Source organism: Canis aureus, chromosome 13 (genome assembly GCF_053574225.1).
Source record: "Canis aureus isolate CA01 chromosome 13, VMU_Caureus_v.1.0, whole genome shotgun sequence".
NCBI lineage: Eukaryota > Metazoa > Chordata > Mammalia > Carnivora > Canidae > Canis > Canis aureus.
In genome coordinates, this window is record NC_135623.1 from 23,751,977 (window position 1) to 23,774,428 (window position 22,452).

General features: G+C 39.3%; 1 protein-coding gene and 1 long non-coding RNA gene across 2 annotated transcripts; one reads left to right on the forward strand and one right to left on the reverse strand.

Annotated features, from left to right (window-relative positions):
* Window positions 1–839: 839 nt before the first annotated feature.
* LOC144282137 (uncharacterized) lies at window positions 840–20,614 on the reverse strand. Its single transcript, XR_013350481.1, has 3 exons — window positions 19,908–20,614; window positions 7,630–7,705; window positions 840–1,917 (listed from the first exon to the last, which is right to left on the reverse strand). It is a non-coding gene; the product is annotated as an uncharacterized LOC144282137 (long non-coding RNA).
* Window positions 17,531–19,404, forward strand: LOC144281565 (uncharacterized). The gene is made up of 2 exons (XM_077844375.1): window positions 17,531–18,404; window positions 18,545–19,404. Exons 1-2 carry the CDS (start codon window positions 18,309–18,311, stop codon window positions 19,349–19,351), a joined length of 903 nt encoding a protein of 300 aa, XP_077700501.1. The 5' UTR covers window positions 17,531–18,308; the 3' UTR covers window positions 19,352–19,404.
* Window positions 20,615–22,452: the final 1,838 nt, after the last annotated feature.

A 22,452-nucleotide genomic window follows, 5' to 3' on the forward strand; every position in this document is an offset into this window, starting at 1 on the left:
TCTCCCCACCTCAGCCCCCAGCCCTCTTCCTCTGGAAGATTTAATGCAAGCGGCTCCCACTGAACCTGCCTCCTGGTGCAAGCATGCCTCTGTGTAGTCCCACCAACAGGATATGACAGGAATGGTGGTGCAGGTTTTGGATTTAGGCCAAAAGGAGGCCTAGCATCTTTCATTTTGGTGCTCTGGGAGTAGCCAGCTGCTGTATAAACAGTGTGGTGACAGTGCTGGGAAGACCGCACGGGGAGGAAAAAACTACAGAATGATGAGTCGAGGGCCCGAGGACTATACTGGATGACTTGGGCTCCAGCCAGCCAGCAGTCACCTGGGCCATCCCGGCCGAGGTGTGACACATGAGAGTCAAAGCCCTGATCCCTCCATCCAGCAGCCAACACTGGAGCAGAGAGAAGTCCAGCCTCTGCTCTGTTCCCTCCCCACGTTGTAAAGACCCTAGAATACAGCTATAAGGAAGGTGTTAATGGTACACGTTATTAGAGGAAACCTCAGGTACTTTTTGTGATTGCTGCCAAAAAATTAAAATTCTTTTCATCTTCTATAGATTGAAAGCCATAGGGACAATTTTTCTTCTTTTGCTTTTCAAGTAAAAAGGGATAAAAACTGAAGTGCAATCAAACTCTTCTTTGTATCAGTTTAAACTATTTTAAGCAGAAAATTCTTTAGTTGTGTTTAATGGTTTTTAATCAATAAAATGCAACAATGACACATCAGCTGATTTCACAATGAATCTGTCCTGTATAATTTTTGATGGTAAGAAGGATATACTCAAATAATGATGTCTTCAGTATCAAAAGACTTCACATCCTTTTCTTATAATTGCTGCCGAAACATATACAGAAATCATCATCAAAGTTTTGACTCTGTATAGAAGAACTTTTGAGACAATTTTAAAATTTAGGAACAATGAAAAAACTGACCAACTCTCAAAGCTTACTGTGTCAAAATTACTGAAAAACATCTCTATAATTTATAAACACTAGCTCATGTCTGATAATAAAATTTAATCTTGAAAAAGAATCTTCACACCATTTAAATATTTCAACATACTCCCATGTACACCAGTGATTTGTTTGAAAATATTCAAACACAGGGATGTCCGGGTGGCTCAGTAGTTTGGCGCCTGCCTTTGGCCCAGGGTGTGATCCTGGAGACGTGGGATTTAGTCCCACGTTGGCCTCCCTGCATGGAGCCTGCTTCTCTCTCTCTGCCTCTCTCTCTGCCTGTGTCTTTGCCTCTCTCTCTGTCTCTCTCATTAATGAATAAATAAATATTTTAAAAAGAAAATATTCAAACATAACCAAGTAATATTTAATTTTTAATGCCTTAAAACCAGAATATGTAATACTTCTTCCATGGCATCCCATGTGGCAAACTTGACAAACTGTACAATGTTAGCAGCCATTAATTACACTTAAACTTATTTAAAATTCTACCTACAGATATATATGTGTATATAAATATAGAAGTGATTTCTTTTACGTTACTTTCTCCTCAAAGCAGATATGTATTCTATCTTTCTCAGTCCCACCATGAGATTTCCAGTCATTATTAATATTCAAAACATTCATATTTTGGTTCAAAGGGAAGATAACGTGAACTTAACTAATACTCCCAAGCATGAACTTTATTCTCAACTTTGTGTGGCCAAATGAGTACTAAATTCAGTGCTTGTTATGTATTTTGTATTGCCAAACAGTAACAAGGGTGTGGATTTTCTACTATGTAAGTTAATAAGCCAGATGTTTCCCCATACAAAACTTCCTTAGAAACATTTTTGAACAGCTTACCTAAATACATAAAATATTTTAAGGTTATTAATCAAAACAGATGTGTCAGTAATTTACAAATGGGCAGAAATGAATCTTCATATCATTTCACTTTGACATCAACCAGGTAATTTTTCTAAAATAAGGATAATCAAAAGATTACCATGAGAAGAGCTGCTTATATTTTAAGTGCATTTGCAACTGATTATGAGTACAATGGCATGTACACATGTGCTAGGTATATAAGGCAGTTTTTCATTCTATTAAGCCTACATACCTTTCTTCAGCCGTCTAGTAAAATGCCAAACTTATAGTTTGTGGAACCTAACTTTAAAAATAAAAGAGTACTCAGTGGTTGTACTTGACGACACTTAACCTCTTATCAATGAGGTAAATGTGAAAAAATAATTTACCCAATTTCATACACTGTCCTTTCCTCAGGCAAATAGTCTTCAAAGTGTGAACTGAGATGCTGTATAGAGAATACTATGTAATCCCCTTCAGTAAATGAGCAGATGCTTGGTGCCTTTAATGAAATCATGGTGGTGGTTTCTGTTTCAGTGGGTGAGTATTCAATTGCTAATACTAGGTCTCTCTATGCAAAAAGAAGTAAAGAAAAGAATCAACTCTATTACTAACTGAATGAAAACATTCGGAAGGCCTACGAGCAAGAAGTATGTCATATATGTCAGTTGCAGGGATACACCAACTGATAAACACACACAGAAAACCTAACATGCTTATAGAAGAACAGAATTAGCAAAACTCCAGCCTTCCATGAAGCAGGATCCTGAGCAAAGAGATTGAACCAGGTGGCATGGTAGTCATCTGAAGTGACACAGACCCACAGACTAGTATCCTGAACCAGACAAAACTGACACCTGTCTACTCTAAATGCTTACTTATTCATAACTGATACTCCTCAATACTGGCAGTGCTTGTTTTTTTTCCCCAAAGGTACCCAAAGTGTGTTGAAGTAATGAATACAGAACAAAGGTGTGCATTCTATTATTAGAAACAGTCGAGAATAAGAACACAGTTTTAAACAAAGCAGTTCTGTGACTCCTAATATCAAATAATTATGTTTGCAAAGAATACCAGAATAGGAATGATGTTATATTTTAATAGCATTTAAACCTTACAATTTTTCTGATATTCTGTATTACATCTGATTCTGACAATTATCCTGTGAGATCAACAGTAAAGTTTTTACTGGTTAGTGAGGAATTGCAATTTTCAGTTCCTGTTCCACATCAGAAAAATTTCCATATAATTGGATGCTTTCTGTAACACCATTAAAATAACTTATAAATATACTAAAAGACAAAATTAGTCATATATTCCTAGGTGAGTTTTTCACCCACCTCCTAGGTAGTCCATATATGATTCTCCAAACATGTTACAGACTGAATCCTTGTGACCCCCCCAAAGATTCACATGATAAAATCTAGTCCTCATGGTATTAGGACCTGAGGTGGTTGGGAGGTGATGAGGTCACAAGGGTTTAGCCCTCATGAATGGGATTTTCACCCTTGTAAAAAAATAACCCAGCCCACAGAGCTGCGATGTGGGAGACACAAGAAGAAAGCAGTGGCCTCTGAACCAGGAAGTGGGCTTCCACCAGACACCAAATCTGCAGGTGCTTGGGCCATGGACATCCAAAATCTATATCTGTGTATGAGCCACCCAATCTACTCTCTGCTATTCTGTTACAGCACTGAGGCAACAAAGTAACCAATTATTGTGCTGCCCTTTTTTAAGATTTTATTTATTCATGAGAGACACACAGAGAGGCACAGAGTCACACACAGAAGGAGAAGTGGGCTCCATCCCGGATCTCCAGGATCATGCCCTGGGCCAAAGGCGGTGCTAAAATGCTGAGCCACCTGGGATATCCATGTGCTGCCTTTTTAAATCAGATCTTAAGAAATGTTTTCTTTATATAATATTTTAAATGAGTAAAGAACATTCAGTAAGCAAGGCAAGTATGGAGCATACTACTAAGCTGTGTGCTTTCCCCTAATCTCATCTCATAGCCTACTGTCTGAAAGATAAATATATGCTGAATCATTTCATCATTCCTTCAGTTGGTTTGATAGTTTTACAACATATGTACATATTCTTTATATAATCTAATAAATACTATATTATCTCATTATAATGTAACAATATATTTTGTAATATTATAAAATAATTCAATAAATACTATATTTCTTAATTTGGCTTTTTTTTTCAAAAACGGGATCCTATGGTGGTAATAAATAGACATTTTGGTTGTTTCCAATGTTTCCTGATTCCTGAACATAAATCTTGCTTTTTAAAGAGTTTCTACTGCAGAAAAAACATCTATGTTAAATGTATCAACTTCCAGGTGTTCCCATTTTGTCCATATTCTCATTTTCTCCCCTATAAAAAACCTATAAGTCTAAAAACAAGAACAGCAAATACGTTTCCATTACACAAAATGTAAATACACTCACAAACAATAGGCAACATACCTACAAGTAGTCAAATTTATTTGAAGTGATATTAAATGATTAAACTTTGGAAGAAATAACTTTGAACCTTTTGGAAGAAATAACTTCCTCCCACTCCACAGACAGTACTGAGCATACAGTGGGATGGATGAGGACAATCTACACGATGGCATGCTGTCCAATCCACAGTGGTCTCCACGTTTGGGAGAACTGAGCCTCAGTAATTCTCTGCTGAGCATCCATAAACAGCAGCCTGCCACAGCACACAGAAGATGACCGAGTGCCAGGAGGCAGGAACAGCTGATGATACGTTCCCAGGAAACTCAGATAGAAAGACTGTAACAGCAATTCAAGCATTAATTTATATTGAAACACCAATAACACCAGAAGAATAAAAAGATCAATTCTATATATTATGCTTTTCCTCAAATTCTACTTGACTCTGAAACCTGAAATTAAAAAAAAAAACTGTACCTCTTCAATAAACAAATCCGGCCAGTCCTTTATGACTTCCACATCTACTTTCAAAAGGAGAAACCTAGCAGTTAAAACTTCCAAAGCCATAACCTTAAGATTAATAATAATAATAATAATAATGTAATTATAGGATGGCATTTGTAGACCTAATAGCCTCAAGTACAGTATACTGTAACTAGTCACTGATTACAACAATGGGGATTCAGCACGTAACTTTTGTTTCAATTTTTAGATTAAAAGGAGTAAGTACAAAGTAAAACTGGAATTCCCTCCAAAGAGAAAACTTCATCTTCCTATTTATTTGGCACTCTGTAGTAAGAAAATCAACATTTTTCATTCAGTCAAGAAGTAAAAAAAGGACAGCAATAACTTGAATGTACATTCTTAAATTAGGAAAAGTCACACTCACATAAATCCACTGAGACATAATTCAATACTTTTACAAATACTCATAATAATTCCCACTGCTGTATTTCTATGAAAGAAATAGTAGTTTTATTTTGTGCAACGTAATCAAAATAATGTACACTCACTGATAACTCCCTCTGGCTCTCTCTCTCTCTCTCTCTCTCATCTCTCATGAATAAATAAATAAATCTTTAAAAATAAAAAATTAAGGGTATCCCTGGGTGGCTCAGAGGTTTGGCGCCTGCCTTTGGCCCAGGGCATGATCCTGGAGTCGCAGGATCGAGTCCCGCATCGGGCTTCTGGCATGGAGTCTGCTTCTCCCTCTGTCTGTGTCTCTGCCTCTCTCTCTCTGTCTATGTCTATTGTGAATAAATAATAAATAAATAAATAAATAAATCTTTAAAAAAATAAATAAAATAAATAATATAAAAATAAATATAAACCTATTATTCACATTAAAAAAGACAAGTGAAATTAGAATTCTATAAGAAAGAATATATCAATATGTGGTGTTTTAGTTAAAAAGAACTAAAGAAACATTACAGAATAATTTGGAAAAAATGACTTTTCAATTTCATGCTATATGTAAATGTAGACAAAATTATCTAATAAATACATATACAATTAAAAATTCACCATGACAATTGCTGTGCAGTAAGATTATGCTAGAATTTTAAAGATTTTCTTTAATTTCCAAATATTCTCTAATTAGTGTCTTAATTCAACAATCTTAAAAGCATAAAAAATAAAAGCAAGTGAATTTTTCTGGATATCCCTTCCAGCACTGTCCACTACAGAGGTGGAGGTTCAGTGAGTCCATAGGATCTTGGATCTCAAAAAGAAAAGCAGGTACTGAACCATAGGTCAGGTCAAAGTTGTGAGTCAAGCCACCAGCCCACTTCCATGCTCACATTTAGCATGTGCCACCTCACAAGGTTCGCTCTGGAAATACAAAGATGAACAGACATTCCCAGCTTCAGAAAGGAAGTCAGCACATAATAATTGGAGGATCATTTCCCTAAGTAGGTGACAGATAGAGATTGTTGTAGGAATCATGAGTTCATTAAAAAATTCTCAGTGCTAATCTATCACCTGAAGATCAGAAAAATCAGTGTTTCTAGCCAGGGGTTGAACACTAAACTCAGTACTACAAAATAACTAAGGAGCCAAAATTGGAATCAACTAATCAAAGTGCCCCATGGCAATAGTAAATGCCTTGGGTAGTGCATTATGATCATTTAGTGTGTAGTATTTACTTGATTCTGATTCTGAGTATTGATTTTGAGATACATAATTGATTTACTAACATCTTTTCCAAAGGTGAAAAAACTCAATGTCCCAGGTGACTGTAAACACATCACAATTTCAAAAATGTTAAAATATGAAAAAAATGTATCTTATAAGCAGGAAGAGGTAATAAATCATAACATATCTATTCTTTTAGGGGCAATAGACATAATATACAAATATCTAAAAAGGCAGAATGTTCCAGATAAAGGCAGAAGGAGTGTAGTAATATTTCTTTCACAACATTTTCGACTGCAAGAAGTTATTTTCATTAAAAATACCTGTATGAATACCAATTAGGGAACTTCACAGATCTTAAAATAGTGACAACTCATTAGGATTTTATCACTACCTATCCTAAAAGGGAATATTATATACTTCCAATAAACTTCCAAGGGTCCTCATCTGATTTAGTAATTTAAAACCTCAGAGAGAATGTCCTATATTATAAATATGAAAACTTCAGAGTATCATATGGTCTTGCATTTAAGTAAAGATTAACCAAAACGTTCAACAAGAATGGGTATGCCTTGTACACACACACACACACACACACACACACACACACACACCTCCTATGACAGCATAAACCCTGACCAAACACATTCATGTTCCTTCAAAATGAGTATCAAAGACAAAAAAAAAATGCTGTTCTCATTTTTTAATTCGTTCCTCTATATGGCGAATCCACACCACATAAAAATGATATACAAACAGACAAACCCATCTTTCAAGTTTGCAACTCTGGTTTTCAGCTGCCTGCTATTTATCTCCAATCTGAATACTCGAATGTCATTGTAAATTCAGCACAGTGAAAGTGTCATCTTCTCTCCCATACTGCAATCCCTAATCCCTGTAATTTCCTCTTTCTTCTGTGTTCTCTATCTTGGTTAATAAAACACCATTTTCTAACGATGCATCCAAATGACAAATCTAAAGTCAACCCTCACCATGCCAAGTCACACTCATGGCAACAGTGAGCAAGTCTCAGCTCCACATCCCCAGGGTCTCTCCTCCTCTACCCATCCATCTTTCTTCCCTTACATAATGATTTCATCATCCATTTTCTGAACAATTAAAAGAAAGATCCTAACTGACCTTGATGTCTCTAAGTATTCTAAATTCAGCCATGAACTATGGTGAAGACATACTATGCATAAGGTAACCACATGATTTTTTATACAAAATATAGATAACACAAGACAGAAACGGGGCTACCAGACAAGACATTAGGACAGCAGAGATGTAGCTTCTTGGTTGCTTCAGTAGAAAAATCTGCGAGAAAAAAAGAAAAAAAAAAAAGAAAAAGAAAAATCTATGAGAATAAACACCATAAGCTACATTCTACAACTCAAGATATAAATAAATACATACATACAAACATACATACCCTAACACTCTTTGTAAAATAAAAGGGTCCACCAAGATGATTATTTTCAACATCTGACTTTATAAACAAAACAGCCACGAGTGTAGTTGAGTACTACCATCAACAGGTATTCAAAATAGAATAAAGCATGAATCAGGGTATCTCTGGAAAATACTACCTTGAAATAAAAAAAACCTCGCTTTTATAAGAAAAAAAAAGTCAGCTATTTCATGTATCTAAATCTAATTAATCTACTAGTCTCATCTCTCTGTAAATTATTTCTTACTGTATATTCTACAGCTTCAAGATACTTTCATGAATGTGGCTCTCTTTTTTCCATTAATTTTAACATAAGAGTTGAGGCCAAAAATCTTTCCCTCTTTCACGATAAGCCTCTTTAGGGACAAAAAAAAATACTTATTCATTAAAGAAATAGGCCCAGAACAGTAAAAATAAAATAGGTTTTGACTGTTAGCTTACTTGATAGGCACTAAAGGGAACTCAATGCCATACAACCCAATTTCAATATGCCACGGCTTATGGGTACAAACAGCAGGTTCCATTTTTGTATTCTCTTTGGAAAATAGCACTCATGACCCCAGGGAAACACGCCAAACATGCTAAGGTTGCAGAGCACCCCTAAAGCTGCTTGCTCAGGACCACCTATTTGGGATGATTACTGTCCAAGTATGTACCCAGTAGCATTTAGGGATATGCTGAAGACATAGGACAGTGGGGCTACTGGGGACGATGGCACCTCTGTTGTTCTACTTTGCTTGTTGCTGCAGAGGAAACCTCAATGCACCAAGTCTGACTGCTGTCAAGACCCCCACCACCTCACCAGTCCCACGGCCCCACCCGGGATCATATGTACTTCCTCCCAGGTAGACACTCTCGGAAATTTCCACATATGGTCTCATTTACACCCCACAGGCCTCTATAAGGCAGAAACTTAGAGATGAACACGAGCTCTAGCAAAACAAAGCCTACAGCAAGGATCACTCCAGGAATCCAAAGTCATATGTGACTGCACACCCATGTTTTACCTCTTCATACAGAGTGGCAAATGCATAATTTTCCAACTAGATTATACTGTATGAGAGTCTTTGACAACCATCTACTATTCAAGCATACATAAAAGAACAAAGGCCCCATGGAGTGAGGAAAGGTGACACAGCTTGAAAAGGGCAAGCATGGAAACAGACACCAGGTCTTCTAAATTGCCTCAGAGATCATTTCCCACTAATGCAGTAGACAGGGGCAGCATTCCTGTTATGCAGACTAGGAGTAGGAGAGAGAAAAAAAGAGGTCATTAGTCTTAGGGACAACTGCTGATGGCTTTCTAAGGATCACGGCTTAATAAGTGGGAGATATAAAGATAAGAATACAGTTGCTCCTTGAACAACAGGTGTTGGAATTGCATGGGTCCACTTCTTTATACAGTACAGTACCATATATGTCTTTACTCTTGTGATTTTCCTTTTTTGAAGATTTAGTTACTTATTTGAGAGAGAGAGAGATTGAGAGAGAGTGTGTACACATGAGTAGGGGGACAGAGGGAGAGAATTCCAAGTAGACTCACTGCTGAGCATGAAGCCTGATGCGGGGCTTGATCCAAAGATCATGAGATCACGACCTGAGCCAAATCCAAGAGTCAGACACTTAACCGATTGCATCACCCAGGAGCCCAACGATTGTGCGACCCAGGCACCCCTCTTCCTTAGGATTTTCTTAATAAAATTGTCTCTTCCCCAGTTCACTTCATTGTAAGATACAGTATATTTTATATAAATATATATATATATATATTTCATAAGAGATCCTGTTATGAAAGTATCTCATGCATGCATGCACACACACCATCCGTACAGAGCCTTGTGTGGACTCCTTGTTTTCCACTCAATGCCAGAGAAACTTCCCTGTTCATTCCACAAAGTTCACATTTCCAAAGCCAACCAACAGCACTGCAAACATGGACCAGTGGTAACAGGAGTGAGGGATGTCTTAGTCCAGTTAGACCAGAGAAGTGGCAAACACTGTTGCCGCCAAAACCAACGGAAAACCCATTTACAAATGATAGTCACAAACGACACTTCCCTATGAAATAAAAGTGGCATCCTGTTGTCTTGTCCAAACTCTCTATGGCCACGACCAATCGAGAAGCTTCCAGCTTTCCTGCACTTACTTGCTTCCCTTACATTTGTGACCTCAGATAAGTGACTTTTCTTTTGTGCAGCTCAGGTTTTGATGTTTTTGTAACTTCTTCTAAAACTTTCTAAAGTTTTGTTGTATTAATTTTTTTCAAAGAATATCAAAACTTTCTAGCTAAGGATCTCCTACAAATGACTGTGTTGTCTTTATTTCAAATAATTAATAAACTTCCTTTGTGCTTAAGAGTCATTAGGCACCATGACAATTCACTGGTTAGTTCTCAACACTTTGCAATTCAGATCACTAGTCAGCTTTCTTCCTGGTCTTCAGACCTGCTTCAATAAAACAGGGAAGTTGAAAAAACAACTTTCATCGGTCATTGGTGAAAAATCCCATAGGAGTTCAGGATTGTTGCACTCTAAGGGATTCTAGAAGACAATGAATTTATGGCGAAAAAAAGATACAGCACCTCTAAATTGAAGAGCTTCTTCCTCAAAAGTATAGCTAATAAAAAAAAGTCATGGCATACGTACAAAAAAAAAAAAAGCCTTAAACAAGGGAGGAAAATAAGTATAACATGTTAAAAAGAGGGATCCCTGGGTGGCGCAGCGGTTTAGCACCTGCCTTTGGCCCAGGGCGCGATCCTGGAGACCCGGGATCGAATCCCACGTCGAGCTCCCTGCATGGAGCCTGCTTCTCCCTCTGCCTATGTCTCTGCCTCTCTCTCTCTCTCTCTCTGTGACTATCATGAATAAATGAATAAAATCTTTAAAAACAAAACAAAACAAAAAAAAAACATGTTAAAAAGATGGCCGATTGAGAGAGGCTTCCTGCCTCTCAGGATGATTTCCTTAACTTTTACTGCATTTTATAAATATCATAAAATAATGATGATAATTTTATTTAGTTCTTATAAAGATTTATTTGTTTATCTATCTATTATCTATCTATCTATCTATCTATCTATCTATCTATCTATCATCTATCTATTTAATCCTGAGAGACACAGAGAGGGAGAGAGAGGCAGAGACACAGGCAGAGGGAGAAGCAGGCTCCTCGCAAATCTCCAATGGGACATGCAGGAAAACTTCACGTAAACTACTTCCAAAGACAAAATTATTTTCACGCTTTTTAGTATTCAATATTTAATGTTCATGCCTGGAGGAAAGGTCTTAAGTACTACATAGGCTCAGACATTGTAGAAAAGGATGTAGTACTGCCACGTCTACCATCAATTCTATCTAAACGGGTGCTATTTTATGGTGTTAGTTATTACTATATATAAAAGTATTGAACACCTATATTCTTTGGACATATTCCTAGTTTCCCCAAATGTATAAGATGGCAATAGGACTTTTTGAGCATTCATTTTTCTCCTTCCATATTCACTAGCATCTCTCAAAAATAAGCTCTAGGGAAGCACCATAAATTACATATAAGACTGCCATGTTGATATATATCTACTCAAATTGTGAAGGAATTATTTAACTTAGATTATAAGCAGCTACAGTTACCAGTTCTTTCGATCTGGGACCTCATTTCTAAGTGTGTGGGATTTTTCTCCTGTTTTAATAATAACCAATTTAACAATCAGCTTGGCAGTCAACTACTTTAGAGTTAGTTTCACTAAAGGTAGCTCTCTTGTCATTTATACATGAATTGACTGATACTGTGGGACTACTTATTTTTCTAGTATACTTGTAAAAGGGCTCTGTATTCAACTTAACAAACCTTCTGGAAGAATGAGCTCTGGCTCTTTTGTTTAAACTCAATCTTTTCCTTGTGGAACCTCAATGTATATTTTAGAATTTTCTTCCAATAGTTTAGGACTCACTTAAACTTCTAATCATAATACACAATTTCCTTTTGTTGTTGAAAGGACTTAGAAATGCAACAAAGTTATGAGCCTGAAGTTTTACTTTTTTTGAATGTCAGTAAAAACCAAACAGAAGAAAGGAAGCAACAAATGTTGGAGAGGATGTGAAGAAAGGGGAACCCTCTTGCACTGTTAGTGGGAATGTGAACTGGTACAGCCACTCTGAAAAACTCTGTGGAGGTTCCCCAAAGAGTTATAAAAAGATCAGCCCTATGGCCCAACAATTGCACTGCTAGGGATTTACCCCAAAGATACAGATGCAGTCATACACTAGGACACCTGCACCCCGATGTTTCTAGCAGCAATGTCCACTATAGCCAACTGTGGAAGGAGCTTCGGTGTCCATTGAAAGACGAATGGATAAAGAAAATATCAGAAAGGGAGACAGAACGTAAAGACTGCTAACTCTGGGAAACGAACTAGGGGTGGTGGAAAGGGAGAAGGGCGGGGGGTGGGAGTGAATGGGTGACGGGCACTGGGGGTTATTCTGTATGTTAGTAAATTGAACACCAATAAAAAATAAATTAAAAAAAAAGAAGATGTGGTCTATGTATACAATGGAATATTACTCAGCCATTAGAAACAACAAATACCCACCATTTGCTTCAACTTGGATGGACCTGGAGGGTATTATGCTGAGTGAAATAAGTCAATCGGAAAAGGACAAACATTATATGGTCTTATTCATTTGGGGGATATAAAAATTAGTGGAAGGGAGTAAAGGGAAGGAGAGAAAGTGAGTGAAAATATCAGTGAAGGTGACAAAACATGAGAGACACCTAACACTGGGTAATGAACAAGGGGTAGTGGAAAGGGAGGTGAGTGAGGGTTGGGGTGACTGGGTGATAGGAACTGAGGGGGACACATGGTGGGATGAAAACTGGGCGTTATGTGGCAAATTGAACTCCAATAAAAAAGTTAAAAAAGGTAAAAATAAAATAAAGTAAAATCTTCACTTAGGGTCAGCCCCGTTGGCTCAGCCATTTAGCAACACCTGCAGCCCAGGTTGTGATCCTAGAGACCTGGGATCGAGTCCCTTGTCTGGCTCCCTGCATGGACCCTGCTTCAACTTCTGCCTGTGTCTCTGCATTTCTCTCCCTCTCCCTCCCTCCCTCTCTCTCTCTCTGTCTTTCTCTCTCTCTCATGAATAAATAAAATCCTAAAAAAATTAAAATAAATACATAAAAACATCGCTGAGAAAAATCAGAGAGGATGACAAAACATGAGAGACTCCTAACTCTGGGAAATTAACAAGAGGTAGTGAAAGGGGAAGTGGGTGGGGAGATGGGGTGACTGGTGACGGGCCCCGAGAATGGCACTTGATGTGATGAGCAGTGGGTGTCATGCTATATGTTGCAAATCGAACCCCAATAAAAAATACAAACAAAAAACCCCCAAAATATCCACTTCAAAACAAGGAAACAAGAAATTCAAGGAATTAAATTAGAATACAACCATTCTTCATTTCACAGGACTCGCTCTATGGTTAATCCTCATGAGAATGAACACAGAAAGGAAGCTGTATAACGAAACATGTTACTATATAACGAAATCATGATTTTTATTTTTTTAAAATCATGATTTTTTAAAGCTTTTCCAAATCAGAAAGCTATCAAAACTAGTTCTTTCTCCTCTTTCCTGATTTTCAGGAAGAGACCCTTCTTAGCACATGATATGGTACATAATGAGCACTGCTGGTTGGCTGCACACACATGTACAACAACATGAACCCAATAAGTAGAACCAAAGGTCACTCTCATTTCACGGCTCTCAGATTCTTTTCAATTACTAAACATTTGAAGTTACAAGGCAGACAATGAAGGTTGACTAAAATGAAGTAAAACCCCTCCACTCTTTCAGGGATCTCTTTTGCCCTTCTTGTCGCCTTCTGAGCCTGGCCCCCTGAAGGCTGTAGAGCACCCTGTTCTCTTTATATGGGTCACAGATGGCCTGAGCCACATGCTTTACTCCACTGTCATCCATCCAGCACCACTTGGCTTTTCTTTCTTCTGGTATTTCACTTTCAGACCTTGCCTTTCAATTAGTCCTGTGACTCTATGCCCTTAGACTTGTCCTAGTCCTATCTCCCCTCCATTGCTTTAGGGCCAACCCTCCAGGGTTGGCAAAACTCTGAATATGTTTACTGGATAACTTTCAAAACTGCTTTTTGAGCATTCATTCAGAAGGCGTACCTTCTGGGTCCTCTCACATTCCTTACAAATGAGGACCTTAAAAAAGCATCTTCTTATCGCTTTTTCTCATACTTTCCCATGCCGACAATTCTAAGCATAGGATTCTATATCTGTAATTTTAAGCACATTTTAACAAATTGGAATTTTTTGAAAACCTGTTAAGATTTTGTTTTCAGTATTTCTTACAAAATAGATTACCATCACTTAACATATTTAACATCCATGTTTTTCGAAGCGTACGTTGACTGTAAGAAATAAGGCAATACCTATTCCAAAATTCATTCTAAGATAAACATATAAACAAATATTAAATGTATCATCCAGACGAATTTAGTCACTCCTCAAAAATATTTGTCTGTGTCTAATGATAGGAATGCATGTTACATGAAGGAAAGAGGAAAAGAAATCATCTGTGCCTTAAGTAACCTAGGGTCCAGAGAGAGACTGCATTCCCCAGCAGAGGGGGTGATACACCTCATACTCAGGAACACTCAGCACTTGGACGGGCACTTTGTCCACCTGTGGAAGCTCGGGGAAGGCTTCTGAGAAGCATTTCTGGAAGATGAGCAGAATTTAGGCATGCAAGAACGTAGAAGAAAACAAGGCACACAGTCAGAGAACTGGATGGAATTTAGCATGGCTCTAGCTAACAGGGAGAGGACAAAGACAGTAATGAAAGGGAAGATGAAGAGGTAAACAGGTCAGATCACAAAAGCTCCTTAGCCCATCACTTGAGTTGAGAGGGTAATGAAGAGTGTAACCATTTTAAGTTCATTTTCCTGAAATCTAATACCTCTATCTATACTGATTTTTTTCCTGACCTACCTTTATCATTTAGGCTAAACAGTATACTTAACAAAAGATGAAATTAACTTTTTTTTTTTTGGCCAGGCAATTGCTGAGGCAATGTCACATTTATTATTTGAGGTATAAGTAAACTCAAATGGAAAAACAGAGCTTCTCTCTTTGAGGAGCTGCTACTACCCTAAAAGGCAAAATCTGCACATCCGTTCAGACATTTAACACTTATTAAACTGTTCTAGCCCAGATCCAGGTTATGGAAAAAGGGGAGAAAAAGACCTAAGCAAGATTTTGGGATTCTTTGAGCACAATCTCTTTCCACCCACAGTAGATATAGTTTTACAGACTGTGAGTAAACCATACTATTAAATAAAATCAGGTTTTGTAGTTATGTGCATATGAAGAATGTGGAAAACAGAAATCCTTCGCTGGGCTACTGTAGTCTATAAAACACTTATAATTATTATTTTTAAACAAATAAAAAGGTAAAGATGGAAGACTATGTTCTATTTTTGTTAATTTTGTTATCAGAAAAGATATCTCTCCCTGTTGGAAATTAATTTTTAACCCCATGTAATCTCGATTTGATAAATTAAAGTTGATCAAAAGATACAGAATTTAGAATTTATTTTAGAATTTATTTTTATTTACTAAGCTCTTTGGCTTACCTCAGTGGAGAGTTAAATTCTCTTTGTTCTTAAGATTTATTTACTTATTTATTCATGACAGATGGAGAGAAGAAAGAGAGAGAGAGAGAGAGAGAGAAGCAGGCTCCATGCAGGGAGCCCAAGGTAGGACTTCATCTCGGGTCTCGAGAACCACACCCTGGGCCGAAGTCGACGCTAAAACATTGGGCCACTGGGGCTGCCTGGAGGGTTAATTTCTAATGAAGATTAAGTAGCAAGTGCTCCAAAAGTGGTAATTAAATTACTACAAAAGCAAAAATATAAAACACGTAAGCCTGATACAGTTATAGAAACAACAGGTTATATTTTAATTATTTAAAAAAATTTTTTTTTTATTTATGATAGTCACAGAGAGAGAGAGAGAGAGGCAGAGACACAGGCAGAGGGAGAAGCAGGCTCCATGCACTGGGAGCCCGACGTGGGATTCGATCCCGGGTCTCCAGGATCGCGCCCTGGGCCAAAGGCAGGCGCCAAACCGCTGCGCCACCCAGGGATCCCAACAGGTTATGTTTTAAAGCATCACCCGCTTTGCTCAGCTTTGTAGACTGATGGGAGAAGAATTTTCCTATCTAAGGCCCATCTTAGTCTATCTAAGACTTACTTATGAGATTGTACAACAAGAAAAAGAACCATTTATGTAAAATAAGCAAACATTTGTTTAACTGATGTATTCAACAGGTCAAATAGATGGAAATAAATGACACTAAAAAAATAAAAAACACCAGGGAAATCTTCAGGGGTCTAAAGAATGTCATTGCTTTTCAAAAGATATCCAAATGATATAAACAGGAACCACAAAAGTACAGAAGGAAAAGTTGCCAGAGACACCGACATGAACAATTTCACTACAACATTAAATGCCATACATCATTATAAGAATGATGTGAATGCATTCGTAAAAAAGAATTTTAAATATTGGGCACAGTACTTTTTTTTTACATAAGCAATTATGAAATAATGTATTTCAAATATGAAAGAGTACATGTAACAATGATATAATGGAGTTTTGAAGAGGCTGTAAATTTATGGGCCAATACAGAAAACTAAAATTGGTTATTGAATTAGATTCAGGATACTTTTACTAGATACTTGTAATTTCTAACACATTTGCTAGGTGGTTAGGCAATTAAACAATGAATCAAAGAAGATCTCAAAGAGCTGAGAGTTTAGCATATTAGGTAAACAAAAAATCTTAAACAACTTTTTCAAAAAATAGTAACGCATCACTGTCTGAATGAAACAACCCAGAAATTAAAGAATTCTAATTCCTAAAACAATAGACTATGAAGAAAAATTATGAAATTTGTCCAAGACATAATAAACAACTATAATCTGGAGAGTACATTTTTATGATGAGAGAAACAACATTTATAAGTTTAGGACTGCAGCCCTAGCAACAGGGAGCAAATTTACTCGTGAGAAACTAATGAAGGACCCAGCTTCGATTGAACCTGACATTTTTAAGTGACATGTGGGATACTTGCATCTAAAAGGGAATCTGGAGGACTGCCTATATCTCTTTCTTAGTGACTTTCATCACTGAAGTTCCCAAAATCTGTGCACAAGGCCCCAAAACAACAATGTACCTTTAGAAAAAAAAAAATCTTTGGGCCTTCTCTGCCTCAGGTACTGTTGTAGGTACTGGGGTGGACACAGACAGTAGATAGGAAACAAATACATAAAGTGCAGTGTTCTACAATTATTATTTCAAGCTCCCAAAATGATGCCAACCAGCTCATAACATTTCCTTGGACTTTCACATCAGCTTGCCTCATCTGAGCTGGCTCAGAAACATCACGACATGAGAAACGAGGCAAGAATCATGCGGATAGCACAGAGGAAACGAGGCAAGAATGATGTGGATAGCACAAGGGCACAATTCATATTGTGAATCTCATGGACAGGATGTGGGATGTGGACAGGGAGAAACCCAGGACATCTCCAAGGTGGATGGTTCACATAAGCACAAGTGGAATAAAGAAGTCTATCATGCAACACTGGGGCGGGGGGCCTGAGGTGGAGGGGAATCATTTTGTTTCCATAAGTTAAATTTGAGATGTCCATTAGACACAGAAGTGAAAAGACAACACCGAAGGTTCAACCAGGAGTGGACTCAGGTAGGGGATCCCAGGCAGTGAGGTCACTTCTTTGACAACAGAGCCCAACAGAACTTGGAACCCCTGCAACCAGGCACCCACATTCTAGTGCAACCCCACATCAGGTTCACTTGGCTGGAGACATCCGCTAGTGAAAGATGTTCTCTTGCTGCCTGCCAACTTCCCGGGGCTCTGGCTTCCAGAAAGCCCAGGGTTGTGGCTCTTTCACATGCTGTAGACTTTTGTTCCACCGTCACAGCCCATGCCTCAGGGCGTTTGCCAGGAGGTGCCCTAAGGTAATATAGAGCAGCCCAGGGCAGGCCAGGCCACCTGTGCCAGCCATCCTGGGCAGCCCCATCCCCTCCTCTTCAGTTTCAGGGGACCAGGGATGTGTGGGCAGGTCCCACCTAGGCTGGAGGAAGTTACAGGGCAGCAGGTACCCCAGTGATCCCTGCATGGTCACACTGATGTCATGGTGGGCAGGGTGGAAAGAGGATTCCTGAGGTACCTCTTACCCATCCGAGTTAACCTAAGGTCCTAGGGCTGCATCCCTTTTCTCTTCTTGGGGGAGATGTGTGCCGACTATGGTGTGGTGTGTCTGGAATGGAGTCAGCTGGGTGTAGCGGTCCAGCCAAAGCAGCCAGACCGGGCGATGAGGCCTCCTGCCTGGCTGCCGGGCACTGTCGTTACAGAACTCCACACAGGAGATGGGGCAGGAGTGTGAGGAACAGAACCTCTGGTCCACCTCCTTGAGGAATGGGATAGTGCCCTGCACAGCTAAAAGAGGCCAGTGCGGACTCGAGGTGAGTGAAGGGCCTGAGGTGATCAAGCTGGGCAGGGCTGCTGGACTTGAGTGCCTGGCTCGAGCAGAGAGGCCAGGTGCTGAGTCCAAGCCAATGCAGGTGATGGTAACATCTCTGACTCACTGTTCCGACTTGAATAGCTATCTGCACCCTTGGCAACCCAGGAGGAAGAGCTCACCATGGTGCAGGCTATCAGGGTACCCAATATGCTGGAGCAGCCACCTGCCTCAGTGGAGCACCCAGCTTCGGCCCTTGAGAAACACCCTGAATCACATCAAGAAGCCGCCCCAGCTACTATTGTGGGGCCTACTGAAGCTTCAGGTCCTGAGTTGATCAAGCTAGTCAAGGCTGCTGCAGCTGGGTGCTTGGCCCGATCCAAGATGCTAGCTGCTGAGTCCAAACCAATGCATGAGGCAGTCACACCTCTGATTCAGCATCCCGACAAGGAGGACCTACCTGTAACCTTGGCCACCCTGGAGGTAGATCAAGTCCTGGCACATGCAATCCGTTTCCCCCACATGCTGCAGCAGCCACCTATCTCAGGGGAGCAACTAGCTTCCGCTCCTGAACAAGATCCCAAACCACCTCAAGAGCCCGCCCCAGCTCCTACTATGGGGCCTGCTGAAGCTTCAGGGCCAGAGGTGATTGAGCCAGTCAAGGCTGCTGGAGTTGAGTGCTTGCCAGGGGCTGAGATGGCACCTGTTGAGTTGAAGCCACTGCAGGTGTTGGTCACACCTCTGATTCACTGTCCCCAACTGGAGGTGCTGCCTGCACCCCTGGCCCCTCCAAAACGTAGGCAGGCCTCAGTGCCCACCCTCGAGTTCATCGAAGGGCCGGTGCATCCACCTGCCTTACTGGAGCAGCCAGCCTCTGCCACCGAGCAGCAGCTCATCATGGCTACAGCCCAACGGAAGGCTTCCCCGCCCCTCTCATTGCACTGTGTCTAATTTTGTTGTGGTTGTCATCAACCTCTATAATTCCTTCATGCATTTTGTTTGTAATAAAGGATAAGTTAACTTTGGACAAAAACTAACTCTGATGCTTTTAAATTACACATTGTGGTACTCTAGGTCCATTGCCAGTGTTGCACAGGCAAGACCAGAAGGTACATGGGCCACATTTCCACCACAGGGACAACCGACGACTGACCATTCCTCCCTGCTGTCCCTGCAGCCACTGCCTTTCTGTCTCTGCTGCCTTTCCTCCTCTGGGATGTACGTGTGCCTGGCGTCCTCGGTATGGCCTCCTGTCTTTGCTGGAGACACGAGAGCAACTCATATTTCTCCCAGTAGTTAAGAAACATATCATTTTTATTTCAAAGCCATATTCCTGAGTGAACAAAGATCCTGTGAAGCCCCCAAATGAAATATTTTCATTATCCAGGATAGGGTTCCCTCAATGTCATGTGTCAGGTAATAAAGTAAATGGTTCCTTAAGGTTTCAGACAGACAGTATTTACTTAATTAAATGAGGATTCCAACAGAAAGAAAAGAGGACATTTACCTTCTACTACCAAGGAATAACTGCCCATTGTACGTGGTTCGGTCCTCCAGGCCTGAAACTGGTAACTGATAACGATACACACATGCCTGTTTTCATCGCCACAGGCTTCATGATAGCCAACGAGACATGCAAAGGGAGTCGAATCAGAAAAGAAAATCAGAAAAATAAGAAAATCAGAAAAAAAAGAAATGGGAGATGAGTCAGAAAGAGAAAAGACAAATACCACATGACATTTGCAAATGATACATCAGATAAAGGGGTAGTATCCAAAATATATAAAGAACTTATCAAGCTTAACACTGAAAAACCATCTAGTTAAGAAATGGGCTGAAGACATGGATAACCACTTTTCCAAAGAAGGCACCCACATGACTAAAAGACTAGACGCATCATTAGGGAAATGCAAATCAAATCCATGATGAGCTATCACCTCATATGTGTCAGAATGGCTTAAATTAACAATACGGGAGAGAGCAGATGTTGGTAAGGATGTAGAGAAAGGGGAACCCTCTTACAGCATTGGTGGAAATGCAAAACAGTGCAGCTACTCTGGAAGAGTATGAAGATGCCTCAGAAAGTAAAAAATAGAGGGGCTCCTGGGTGGCTCAGTTAGTTAAGCTCAACTCTTGATATTGGTTCAGGTCACCACAATCTCATAGGTATGGGACTAAGCCTCCTGTTGGGCTCCATGCTCAGCATGGAGTCTGCTTGAGATTGTCTATTACTCTCTGCCTCTGCTCTCCCACCCTGCTTACTGTCCCATGCAATATAAATAAAACCTTTGGAAAAAATATTAAAAGTAGAAAAGTAGTAGTTAAAAGTAAAACTTCCCCACAGCAATTGTACTACTATGTAAGGACACTGAATCTGCAAGCACCCCAATGTTTACAGCAGCATTATCAACAATAGCCAAACTCTGGAAAGAGCTTAAGTGTCCATCGACTGATGAATGAATAAAGAAGATGTGCATAGATACACAATACAATACTCAGCCATTAAAAACAATGAAAAAAATCCTGCTATTTGCACTGATGGAGATAGAGCTAGAATGTATTATGCTCTGTGAAATAAGTCAGAGAAAGACAAATACCACACAATTTCACACATATGTGGAATTTAGGAAACAAAACAGATGATCAGATGAGAAGAGAGAGGGAAACAAACGATAAAAGCCTCTTAACAACAGATAAAAAACACAGTGGACGGAGGGACAAGGGTGTCAGATGGACTAACTGGATGATGGGTATTAAGGAGGGCACTTTTCTCATGAGCACCAGATGTCATACGTATGTGATGAATCACTGCATTCTACTCCTGAAACCATAATTACACTCTACATTAACTAACTAGAATGTAAATAAAAATTTGAAAAAGACCACAAAATACCTTTTAACAGGACTAAACAGCATATACTACAGATGTCCACGAGGTGTCCAATCACAACTGCATCAGGCACAGTAACGTAAGCCAGCATCTCAAACCATGCTCTCCCACATACTTTCCAATTGACATTTCTCCTTTCCTGGAATAACAAATGCTTAAGGGAAGGGCGGGGGTTGGGGCGCCAAGTGCTGACAAAACGCTTTTCGGATTTTTAGCTACCATCATACTTTCAAATACCAACAAAGCCTGTAATAGTAGTCTTTTCTGTTATGAGATGTATGATGACAAAAACAGCCTCACAGGCAAACTTTTTTAAAGTTAAAGTACTAAAAACAGGTAGTTATACATAAAAGTAAAGATGCTGACTTTGAAAAGAAGTCATAGGTTTATTTATTTATTTTTTAAAAGATTTTATTCATTTATTCATGATAGACACACAGAGAGAGAGATAGGCAGAGACACAGGCAGAGGGAGAAGCAGGCTCCCTGGGAGCCTGATGTGGAATTTGATCCTGGGACTCTAGGATCATGCCCTGGGCCAAAGGCAGGCACTATACCACTGAGCCACCCAGGGATCCCGAAGTCATAGGTTTAAATCCTATCCTTATTAAATGGGTGATCTGTCAATAATGTTATATAAAAAATAAACTTATATCCTACCTTAAATCAAAATAAATTCCAGATGGCTTACAGATTTAGATGCAAAAGTGCTAGGAGAATACAGATGAACAGTTGTATACTCTTCAGTAGATAACATCTATGTATAACACTCCGGTGGGCTAAACATTTATCAGACTTAACCACCGGTCCTTTAATTTAGGAGCCTAATTATTTGGAAAAGGGTCTTTCCATATGTAATTAAGGTAAAGATCATGAAATAAAATCATCCTAGATTTACAATGGACCTTTAACCCAATTAGCAATGTCCTTATAAGAGAAAAAAGATATAGTAGGACACAGGGACACTGAGAAAAAGGCCATGTGAAGATGGAGGTAAATATTCAAGTGAAATTGGCACAAGCTAAGGAAAACCAGGAGCCCACCAGATGCTGAAAGAGGGAAGAAAGGAGCCTTTGGAGGGAGTTTAGCTCTTCCAATACTTTGATTTACAACTTTAGGCCTCTAGAACTTTGAGAATAAATTCCAATTGTTGGAAGCTACCA